At 51.5% G+C, this 12,115-nt stretch overlaps 1 protein-coding gene across 1 annotated transcript in view; it reads left to right on the top strand.

Moving 5' to 3' along the window:
* The first annotated feature begins 462 nt into the window (after window positions 1–462).
* The window catches only part of LRRC75A (leucine rich repeat containing 75A), a 124,068-nt gene continuing 112,415 nt past the window's right edge, over window positions 463–12,115 (top strand). The window contains 2 exon segments of the mRNA XM_036768572.1: window positions 463–522; window positions 524–787. Of these exon segments, the coding sequence (XP_036624467.1) occupies window positions 463–522; window positions 524–787 (324 nt within the window).

Genomic DNA, 12,115 nt, shown 5'->3' on the forward strand with positions numbered 1-12,115 from the left:
CGGCGGCGGCGTTGGCGTGGGGCTCTACAGCTCGCTTTCGCGTGGGGGCCCCAGCCCGGGAGGGGCGGGGCGAGGGGCGTGGTCTCCCGGGGGCGGGGCCTCGGGCAGCCCGAGCCCCGCCCGCCCCCTCCCCTCCCCTCCTCTCCCCTCCCTCCGCGGCCCCGCCCGCGTGCAACAGTTTCCCCAAAGTTGCGGCCCCGGCGGCGGCGGCGGTGGCAGCCGGGGCTGGGCTGGGCTCGTGAGCAGCGGGCGGCGCGCGGCCGGGGGGCGGGGGAGGGCGGGACCCGCGGCCCGGCTCGTGGCCCCGAGTCGTTGGGGAGAGCCGGAGAGGAGCGGGGCCGAGGGGCCGAGGAGGAGGAGGAGGAGCAGCAGCGGCAGCGGCAGCGGCAGAGGCAGCAGAGCCGAGCCGAGCCTGAGGATGGAGCAGCCGGCGGCGGCCCGGCGCTGAGGCGCGGCAGAGGCATGGGCATCCGGCAGACCAAGGGCAGCCTGGCCGAGAGCTCCGGCGCGCCCCCCCGCTGCCGCCCCGGACCCGGACCCGGAACCGGCCCCGGCCCCAGCCCCGGCCCCGGCCGCCCCCCGCCGCCGAAGCTCGGCCCGCGAGCGAGGCGAGTTGTGGGCGGCGCTGCTGCTGCGCCCCGGGGACAAGGCGGCCCGCGCCGGGTCCGCGTCCGGGCCGGGCCTGGCCCCCTACCACCGGCGGGTGAGCATGATCCAGGAGCTGCTGTCGCTGGTGCGCCAGGGCCGCCAGGAAGCGGCCGGAGAGCTGCTCCTCCAGCTGCGCCAGGTGAGAGCCCACGGAGGGTCGGGGCGGGGGGGACGACCTGGGAGGGACACCGAGGAAGGCGCACGGCAGAGGGGGAGGCCTGGGGAGCGCACGGGACCGGAGGGACATGGGGGAGCCCCAAGGAGGGGACCGGGCAGGGTCACAGGTATCCTGGTCACCGAGCTGAGATGCTGCTAGTGATGTTCGTGTGGTCCCCCGCTAGGGCATCCTAAAGGGGGGGGCCGGGATCCCCGCAGACTGCTTTCACGCTGGCCTGGCTGCCCTCCGAGGCAGGCGCGGAGACTGGGCTGCGCCCTCTCCAGGGGGATGCCCAGGCTTGCTGCTGCCGTTTTTGGCGCCTCTCACAGAGGGGCGCTGGATTTGGGGGGGTGGCGGGGATCCCAGATGGCTCAGTCGGGTATCTATGTTCTCTGTTGTATCAGAGGGCTGGATGTGTTTAAGAAGAGAGGTCGACTTAGATATGGAACGTGAAGCTAGGGCAGGCAGGAAGGGGGGAAGATTTGGACGGGGGAGGGCAGGGTATTTGTCCACACTGATCCCTAGGATTCTCCTGTGCCCACGGAAGGGAGTCTGGGGTTAGAGGTTGGAGACCAAGGAACCGGGCAGCCCCGGGAGAACTCATCACTTGATGCAGCCCTGGACCCTCCGGGTCTCTGGGCTCCATTTTCTCTCTCTGCTTCTTCTCCAGTTTTAGCATAGCCAGCAGCAGGCACTTGGGGAAGGGGGCTCCTGCGCCTGAGGGGTTCACAAATTAGTTCTCCCGCCCGCACACCTGTACCCACTTATACACATGTTGGAAGCAGCCAGTACTGGAGGCTGGAAGCTGGGAGAGAGAGCTGGACTTCACTGCCCCCTAGGCTATGCTAGAGAGAGGGAGAAAGACAGGATGCTACTGAGAGAAATGGGCTAGATGGGACTGTGAGCAGCCACAGAGTCTCCCTCCAACTGTGGGGCTCTGAGCCTGCTTTTTGAACATATTCTCTCTCTCTCTCTCTCTCTCTCTCTCTCTCTCTCTCTCTCTCTCTCTCTCTCTCTCTCTCTCTCTCTCTCCCTCTCTCCCCCCTCCCCCTCTCTCTCCCTCTGTCTCTCTCTCCCCCCGCCTTCCCCTCTCTCCCTCCCTCCCTCTCTCCTCTCTCCCTCTCCCCCTCCCTCCCTCCCTCCCCCTTTTTCTCTCACACACAGTCCTACTTTAAAGGGCAAAATCTGCACAAAAGCACCTTTTCTACTACTGGCCCCTAGCTACCTTGTAGCCCTCTAAAAGTATGATCTTCATTTACTCAGAGCATGTGGCACAGTGGAAAGAAACCTTTCTTGGAGTCAGGAGGTCTGGAATCTGGCTCTGCTGGGTGACCTCAGTCAAATCCCTTCCCCTCTCTGGGCTTCCGTTGTCAGTTTCCACATCTATAAGAAGGCGACTTTGGACTAGGTGATGTGAGTTTCCTCCCTGTTCTGTGGCTTCAGCCAGCAAAAGGAGAGTCCGAAAAGGCAGGGAGAACAGTTGAGTTCTGTTCAGAGGCAGGTTTCCTGACAGAGAAAAGCGCCGGAAAGCAGAGCTCAGCTCGCGGTGGCTCTTAAGAACAAGAGCTCTGTCTGGACTTCTCTGCCCGGTGCTGTTATGGTGAGGCGCTGCCTGTCTGTCCTCTGAGCTCTCACTTGATGCCTTTTGGTCCCAAAGCCCCAACCAGAGCCTTGGGGAGAAATCCAGACTGCTGCTTCTGATGATGCGTTGTCTAGTCCACACTGATGTGATTTGTCTGCTGTTCCCTCCGCTTCCTCCGGGAGGTGGAGGTGCTAACAGGGTTAGCGTTCTATGCCAGTAGGTAGCAGACAGGTTTTCCTGGCCCAGCAATGTCAGGCAACACCCCCCCCCCTTCCCCCAATCGTGCTGTTCTGGCTCCACGAATAATCCCAGTTCTTAGAGGAATAAATCCCTTCCCCTCTTTGAATCTCAGTTTCTTCTGATGTAAAATGAGGTGATTGGACTAAATCAGGGGTTTTTACCTTGGGGTCCGTGTAGGTTTCAAGGATACTGTGAACTTGGATGGGAAAAAATAGCATCTTTCTTTTCAGCAGCCTTTACAGAAATTTAGCATTTCCTTCAATTATTTAAAACCATTATTCTAAGAAAGGGTTCATAGGTTTTGCCAGACTGCCCAAAGGGTCCCCCAGAGGGTCCATGGGTTTCCTCAGGCTACCCAAGGGGTCCACAGGGATCTCTGGGCTTTGTCCATAGGCTCCATCATGCTGCCTGAGGGGTCCCAAGGGGTCCGTGGGCTTTGTCATGCTTCCTGAGGGTTCATGGGGGTCCATGGGCTTCATCAGCTGCCAAAGAGGGGGAGGTCCACGACATAAAAGAGGTGAAGAACTCCTGGCCTAGAAAGTTTCTCAGGTTCCTTCCGGCCCTGACTTTTTATAGTTGTGTGATGTTGTAAATGTGCTACCCATTGTGTTCATTATTCCTTGAGAAGTTCCTGCCTTCCTAACATCTTTATGCAAAGAGGAGCCCGAGGTCAGGAGTCAGGAGATCTGGGTTCAAGTCCTGCCTCAAGCACTCATTAGCTGAGTGACCTTGGGCAAGTCCCTTCATTTGTCTAAGTCTCAGTTTCCTACTTTCTGAAATGGGGGCAGAAAGCCAGATGAAGGTGCCCTCTACAGTCTCCTCATCTCAGATGCCCCCTGATCCCAGTTTTCTAACAGTTACTCTGTATGTGAGCATGCATAGATATTCTCTGCAGACCCATTGAAAGTCCACCACCATTGGCACCTTTGAATAGAAGGAGTGGCAAATTTGGGGGGTCTGGGTTCAAATCCTGTCTCTGCCATGAGTTTGCTGTGTGATGTTGGGCAAATACTTTCCCCTCTCTGGACTTCTATACAATGCAGGGGGTGGTTCTGAACTGTGGTTCTCTCTTTGTGTGTAAGGGTCATAGACTCCTTGGCTAGTGGTCTGGGAAAGCCTATGTAGTCATCAGAACCATTGTTTAAATAAGTGAAGGAAATACTCAATTTCAGTTAGAGATGAGTAAAAATAAAGATCTAACTTTTTTCTATCCAAATTCATAGACCCCATGAAGTCTATTATCCACAGCTCCCCTCCCCCTTGTGAATTCCTAGGCACTAGGGGATCTCCGTGGTCTCTCACAGTCCTAAATCTTTCTGAATCGATCTAACTTTTTAAAGCTGACTCCCAGGAATAGGAATCAGTAGCCCTTCACCAGACAGTCCTGGTCTGAGAAGTCTGGGCTGTATGGTCCAAGGTTCCCTAGCCCAGGATAACATTTTTTCTTTGAAAAAAAATACTCTCTTTTGTTTTTACATCACCTTTATTTCCCAAATACATCATTGCTCCTGGCCCTATTCAGTGACCTATCCCTCCTTTAAAAAAAGAAAGAGAGAAGGGAGGGAAGGAAGGAAGGAAGGAAAAGGAAGAAAAGAAAGAAGGAAGGAGGGAAAAGGAAGGAAGGAAAAGGAAGGAAAGAAAGAAGGAAGGAAAAGGAAGGAAAGAAAGAAGGAAGGAAAAGGAAGGAAGGAAGGGAGTTAAAAAACAGTTTGATAAAACTAACCAATACACCAACAGAATCTGACCCTATATGTAACGTTCACACCCAGAGACCCCCATCTCTGTAAACAAGGGCAGAAAGCCTATTTCTAAGGCTTTTCTTCTGAGTCCATCCTGGTCATCATACTGATACAACATTCAGTTCCAGGATAGCATTTTGTATGTCTGTCTACTGCTGAGAGGGAACAGTGTTTGTTTATGGTTGTCTTCCTTGGAATTCAGCAAGGCAGAACTCTTCTCCAGGGCAGGGGGATGGCCCAAATGCCCTGAGAAGGACCTCTCCAAGCCAGGGATCTGGTGGCTGCTGAGCTGGCTGGCATTTCTCAGCTTGGGTTTCTGTACAGCTCAGCTGGGTCAGCCAGGTGGGTGTGTCTTGCTAAGCTATGAGCCATGATGGTCAGAGGGAGGCAGGAATGCAAGGGGACTGGAGGCTGGGAGCCAGGAGTCCTGGATTCTGCTGTTAGCCCCGACCCTTCCCTCCCTGTGGAACCCTGAAGTGAAGTCATTGGGACATCTCTGGTTCTTGGTTTTTCCACCCACTTCATGTCTGCTCAGTGTTGTTCCAGTCGCCCTGGGCCCAGAGGAGTGAGAAATCACTGGCAAGCGTTAACAGTAAAAACAGAAAGAGGCCACTACCAGAGAGTGGAAAGGGCTCTGGATTTGGAATCAGGAGACCTGGGTTCAAATCCCAGATTTGCCATTGACTCTTTTACCTTGGGCAAGTCATTTTCTTCCTCTGGCCTCATCTGTAAAATAAGGAGATTGGGCGAAAGGTAGATTTTTTTAAAATGTCCTTTAGGATCTTAGCAGTTGAGCTGGAAGGGACCTTACAGGTCATCTAATCCAACCCCTTCTTTTTACAGATGAGGAAACTGAGGCCCAGGAAAGCTAAGTGAATTGCCAAAGGTTGCGTGGGCAGCAAACAGGGGGAGGGAAGGAAAGAATTGTTTGTAGAATGCCTACTATGGGGGCTAAGTGCTTTATCTCATTCGATTCTCACAACAACCATGTGCTGTTGTTATCCCCAATTTACAGTTGTGGAAACTGAGGCAGGCAGAAGCTAAGTAACTTGTTTGGGGTTATCAAGCCAGTAAGTGTCTGAGGCTGGATTTGAACTCAGGAGTCACATCTTCCTGATTGCAGGCCCAGCCCTGTGTCTACTGGTTATCAGTTGCCTTAGAAGAGCTAGGATTTGAACCTGGGCTTTGGGCCAGGTGGGCAAAGGCCCCAGACTAGAGAGAAGTCCAGCTTGACTGGCACGTAGAAGAGGAGCTAGATGGCTGACCTTCAGAGCAGAGGCAGCAGAGTATAGGGCAGTTATAAGTGCCCTGGCACTCAAAGGGTCTGGGTTCAAATCGCCTCTAATGCTACTACTTGTGTAACTCTAGGTAAGTCATAGCCTATCTGACCTCAGCTGTAAAACAGACGGACTGGACTAGATGAGGTTAAGGTGCCTTCCAGCTCTGAAACTCTGGTTCTAAGTGTTTCCAACCAGCTGGCGCTTGGACAAATCTGGACATTACTGCTGTTCAAAAAGATTAATCCTGTGACCCAACAAGATGCCAAAGCGCCTTCTGAATCCTCAAAGGAGGATCGGAGGATCAACCTTCGAATGCTGAGAGGGACCATTCAAGGTTTGCTCTCCTCCCTCACTGTGGCTGGCCAGGAGCAGTGATGTATTTGAGAAATAAAGGTGATAGCAGAATGTGGGAAGGGCTAGGAAATTTCCAAGGTCCCCAGATCAACTTCAGAGGCAGCAGGTGGAAGTTGGGGCCATAGAGGTCATTCCACTCAGCAGGAGCCACATGCCAGAGCTGAAATAAGACATATTCATACCCTAGGGAAATGACTCCACTTGTGTGTTACCGTCCACTAAGGAGGTATAGCAGGAGCCATTTATAATGATAGTAACTCCCCCCGGCATTGCAGGTGGGATGTGTGCATTTAATATTACTCTTGAATAACATTAAAAACTGTATCTCAGTGAGTACTCCCTCCATGTGTTTTTGCTCCAGGACCCTGCCCATCTTGCCCATCCAGGTTGCCTATAAACCAGTAGTTACAAGCTGGACAGTTCCTTGGCAACAGGCTGTAGTCTAAAGGGGGTCGTTCCATCTGTGGGTAGGGGGACGAGAGTGGCCAAAAGCCTGGATGCTTCATGTGCTTCCAGGGAGTCCCTGGCTCACCTCAGCCTCTTGGCCTGTCCTCAAGGACAGAGATCTGTTAGAATAGTAGTCACAGTTCAGATTCAATCAAATGGAGTAGGGGTCAAGGCTCTCACTTTGGAACCAAAGGACTCAGGTTGGAATCTCACCTCTGTTACTACATGTGTGATCTCCCTTCTCTGTGACTCAGTTTCCTCCTCTGGGTCAGAGAGGTCTGGGCTTAGATGATCTTGAAGGTCCCTTCTAGCTCTTAATCCTCTGGAGCCTGTAAATGGTGTCAGCAGGCTCTTCAGGGGAGTGTTTGGAGGGTTTCAGAAAATGAAGAGCAGAAGAGATGGGCTAGTCCCTGCAAGGCCTTCTGGCAGGGGGCAGGGATGGGCTGCATTGGGGTGCTTGGTTCTGGACGCCACATTTTAGCAAAGACATTCATGAGCTGCAGCATCAAGGTGTCCAAGATGATGAAGGACCATGGGATGGGACCATCTGAAGATTGGTCGGAGGGAACTGGGGATGTTTGGCCTGAAGAGAGAGAGAACTCAGGGGAGAAGATTTGTCATGTGGAAAAGGGATTCGATTTCTTTTGTTTGGCCCTAGAGGGGAGAGCCAGGAGCAATGGGGGAGGCAACAGATGGGCTGATTTCTGCTCATCATCTGACGGTTAGAACTATCCCAAAGTGAGAAGGAGCCTCCTTGGAGAAGTGGTGAGCTACCCCTCCTTGGAGGGCTCCAAGCAAAGGCTGGACAATTACTTCCTTTGGAGGGTATTCTGACAGGTACAGTCAGACTAGGTGATAACTGAAGCCTCTTCCCCGGCTGAATTTTAGTGATTATATTTTGGGTGTAGGGGAACCCAAGGCTGGATAGGGAGGGAAGGTCCCAATCACCAAGGGCCTTGGAAGCCAGGAAGAGGAAATCTTGTCTGGTGCTGTAATCAGTAGGGAGCCATGGTGGGCTTTGGAGCAGAAGAGTGATGAAAGAAGTGCTTATCAACCCTGGGTGTAATGACAGTGCCCTACCCCCACCCCCAAGGTAACTCACTGGGTCTCAAGAAGGAGGGGAGTCTCTGCCACCTTCCCTTCCTGTCTCCACTTGTCAAAAACCTACCCTTCCTTCAAAGCCCTGCTCCAGAGCCACGTTTCCCCTAAAGTCTCCCCAGTTCTCCTTGTAGGCAGGCATGTCTCCTTCCTCTGGACTCCCTGCTCTGAACGCTTGACTTGTACTTAGAATTGGTCACATTCTGCCTTGCATTCTGGGAATGATGGTCATAACACCAGCTCATGTTTTGTAGCAAGGCCTGCCAGGATGCTTATCCTCATTTTACAGATGAGGAAATCAGGGCCCAGGGAGGACAAACCACTTTCCCAGGCTCATACAATTTCTAAAGCATTGGAGCTAAGATTCAGACCCAGGCAGCACGGTCAAGTGCTTAGAGCCCTAGCCTTGCAGTCAAGCCAAGAAATGACTTCAAATCTCACCTGAGACACTATCCAGCTATGTGACCCTGGGCAAGTCATTTCAGTTTCCTTATCAGTAAAAGTTGGGATTCCATGGCCTTGAAGGTCCTCTCCAGTTTGAAATCTGTAATCCCAAGACTCTGGAGCCCAAGGTCTTTCTCTCACAGCAGGCTGTCCATGTTATATACAGATGCTCTTGTCCATTGTGTCTCCCTTTTCAGTATGTCAAGCTGGGTGAGGACTCGAACCATGTTTTTGCCTTCCTTTGTATCCCCAACGCTTAGTGGGTGTGGTGGCTGTCACATAGTAGGTGCTTAATAAATGCTTGTTGACTGACTGACCATGAGGGGGCCTTTCCTGTGAGGTGGTAAGCTCCTGCCAGCTGAGAGGCAGGTGTAAGTATTTGGTGAGTGAACGAATTGAATGCCAGGCTGAAGTATCAGAGAGGAATGATTGGAAGAAGGGAAGCTTTCTGTGTTGAAATGTAAACATGAGGATTTCCCAGGGTTTCCTGAAGACCCACAGGACTGCCCAGCAAAGGTAGCCTGGAGCTTTGATACCTTGCCTCCACAGGGCTATGGAGGGTGACAGAGCAGGGCAGCACCAGAGTGGGGGTGGGGCTCAGGAGGGACAGAGCTGAACTCAGTCCAGAAAATGTTTAGATGACCTTCTTTCAGTCTGATTTGGGTTTCCTTTGGAATTCTGTGCATTTTATTTGTGCATTTACCGGTATTATTCTGAGAAGAGGTTTCATGTGCTTCATTAGATGGCCCCCAAAAAGGTTAAGAGCCTGTGGTTTGGTACTATTCCCATTTTACAAATGATGCCCAGATAGGTTGAGTTAGAGAGCTAGAAAGTATCAGAGGTCAGATCTGAACTCAGCTTTTCCTGACTCCAAGCCCAGCTCTCTGTCCGCCACACCAGGTCCCTGTGCTCCCAGAAGAGGCTGATAGATGGGTCCAAGTTGTGATTAGCAGAGAGAGGGGATTTCCCTTGAGCGGCCCCCAGGATCCCCCGGGGTGAGGGTAAAGCACTCTCCAGAGCCGTCCCTAGTGCAGGGAAGCCAGAGTCAGTGTTGGTAAGTGTGTTACTCTTGTGAAAGGATTTAGGTTGAGGCTCTTCCTTCTCTGGGACAGGCCCAGAAACAGACTCAGTTAAGTCCTTCATTTTTACAGAGGAGGAAACTGAGGCGAGAGAAGTGACAGGGTGTGTTGGTCGATAGATTTCGAGGGGAGTATCTGTGAACTTGGATGGGGGGGAGGAGGAAATGACATCTTTATTTCAATATAATTGGCTTCCTTTGCAATCCTATGTATTTTATTTTAAGCATTTAACAACATTGTTTTGAGAAGAGGTCCCTAGACTTCCCCAGGTGGCCAAAGGGTCCCTGGCACAAAACAAGATTAAGAACCCCTGTTCTAGATATTCTAGATCTCAAACTGGAAGGGACCTCAGAGGTCATCTAGTCTAACACCCTCATTTTACATGTGGGTAAACTGAGGCCCAGTGGCTATGCCCAAGGTGGTACGGCTGGCTAGCCAGCAGAACCAGGAGAAGAACCCAAGCCTCCCATTCCACTGTGGCTTTAACTCTTCCGATGAGACTCTCGTCTACGTTCTAGTTCTCCCATGTCCAACAGCATCTTCCCCTGGGCGGGGGTGGGGAAGACAGTGACGGGCAAACTTCCATCTCCTTGTCCTTATTTGTCATCTCATTGTCAGAGCTTTGGGGTCATAGAATGCTTAGGATTGGAAGGGACGTTCTTATCCTCACCCCACCCCCTTATATTTGATTTATTAGTTTGTTCCTTTGGATTTTATCTTTATTGTGAATTTAATTGTTAACAAACACAAATACTTCCATATACAAAGAACAAAAGAAGATTCTATGTGAAACCGGGAACTTCTGTGATGTGCAGCTTGTTTGTAAAAAGTGTATATGAAAGAACAAAGTAGTAATAAAATTACCCTGTTTGTTCACGTCCCCTTCAGAGCTTTTGTTTTTTGATTTTATTGATACTCTTTTTTTTCTATCTCTACTGATACATATTAACTCACTCCCCTCACAAAGGCCTCCATTTTATAGAGGACAAAACTGAGACCCAGCGAGGGTAAGGGGCTTGCCCAGGGACATTAACAACTGACTGGAAGAAACTGAACTTGAAACCAGCTCTTCTGAGCTTAGTGTTTACCCCTAGACCCCAAGGCCTTGGGAGTGTGAGTGAGTCGAGTTGGGGAGTGTGGTGGAAGGACCAGAGGACCACAGCTCTAGAAAACAAAGAGCCCTTGGAGAGGTCGTGAGCTTTGAGAGTGTCCGTGGCTTCCGTGGAGAGCCATGAGTGGCCGAGAGCACACGGGCCACTGTACCCTGTCTTCCTCCCAGGGGAGGCTGGTGCCTTAGAGCGGGCTTGGTGCTGATAGATGTGATGAGGAGTCAGCTTCTAAAAAAGAGGGGGATGCGCCCATACATGACCCTTTGAGCTTTGGACTCAGAGTTCAAATTCTCCCTCAAGTGTGACCCTAGGCAACCAATTTAACCTATTGGTGCCTCAGTTTCCTCTTCTGCGAAATGAAGGGATTGTACTTGATAGCATCCGAGACCCCTCCCAGCTCAACGTCTATGATCACGACCAAGCGTCATTCTAAGATAGCATGTGCTCACTACCTGTGTGGCCTTGAGCAGCCAGACATGTTTGCCCCCTGAGTCTGAATTTACCTGTTAAATGAAGGGGTGGAACAAAGTAATTTCTAAGGTCCCTACCACTTTCTAGCTAGAATTCTTTATTTTATCAGAAGCTTTGCCTTCCTTTAAGAGACAGTCATTTGGGGTTTTTTGGGGGAATGGGGTATCTAGAGGGTGGCTAGGTACCTTTATCTGGGACTTAAAAATAGCTGCCCCCTCCCCCCACACACACACTCTCATAGTACAGTGGGAAAAGCACTGAGTTTGGAATCAAGGCCTGGATTCAAATCCCAGCTCTGCATTTTGCTACTTGTTAGACCTTAAGCAAATCATAGCTCTTCTGGGCTTCAGTTCTATAAAATGAGAGCGCTGGATTAGAGAGCCTCTGAGGTCTCTTCCAGCTCAAAATATAATAATTAGTTTCCAGAAACTGCCTGGCTTTGGGGAGCCCTTTCAAAGACGGAGACGGGAGAAGTCTAGGATAGCTTTGAAGGTCAGGACCATGGCCTAGCTTTGAGTCAGGCAGGGCAGGGCTGGACTCGGGTCAGGCCAAACCAACCCTCCCGGCTCCAGATCCTTGTCTCTTGGACTTTAGACACATAGTGAATTCCAGAGGCAGGGTGTGGCTTTGCATTATGGGAGTGTGGACTTCCCCAGGATCTCGGATGCGAACTCCAGGCTCCCAGGCATAAAACCTCAGCGCCACTCTCCCTCACCTTCCTTGTCTAATCACTCTCTTTCCAAACCATCCCTTTCTCTCCACTCACGTCAAGGCCATCACCCTAGGCCAACCCTCATGGCCCCTCTCGAAGATGATTGCATTGGCCTCCTCCTATCTCCAATCCATCCTGCAAACAGCTGTCAGATTGATGGTGCCTGGCACATGATAAATCCCTGTGGAAAGATTGGTTTCCTTAGCATTTCAAGCCTTGCAAAACACCTTCCTTGAGGGAAAAAAAACACCATGAGAAGTTGGCAGGGATAAGGATTATTTCTCCCATTTTGCAGACGAGGGAACTGAGGGCTTAGAGAGATTACGCTGTAATAATAACTTATTTCCCTAGCGTTCTAAAGCAAGGGCTTTCTTCACTACAGCCCCGTGGAGTAGGTTGTGGGATGTTCTATTTACCTTCATTTTAGAGATGAGGAAACGAACTCTGATAGGAGAGTGAATCACCTTTGATACAAAGCTAAGTTGATGTCTGAGGCTGGATTCAAGTCTGAGTCTCCTGGTGGGGATCCTAAGCTGTAGCATGAGGGATGAAGGTCAGGCCACTTACAGCGATATCAGATACTATCCAGAGTTCTCTGGAGAAGGAGGGAAATGTCATTCATTCTCGTTTAGGAATTGTGCAGTGGAAAGTCTGGGGGCTCAGGAGACCTTCCTCCAGCACCACCCCCTCAATGCCCCTGGCTGTGTGCCCTTGCGTCCCTCATCCAGGAGGCCCAATGGATAGAGCTCGGAACT

This window comes from Trichosurus vulpecula, chromosome 7 (assembly GCF_011100635.1).
Source record: "Trichosurus vulpecula isolate mTriVul1 chromosome 7, mTriVul1.pri, whole genome shotgun sequence".
In the NCBI taxonomy this organism is placed as follows: domain Eukaryota; kingdom Metazoa; phylum Chordata; class Mammalia; order Diprotodontia; family Phalangeridae; genus Trichosurus; species Trichosurus vulpecula.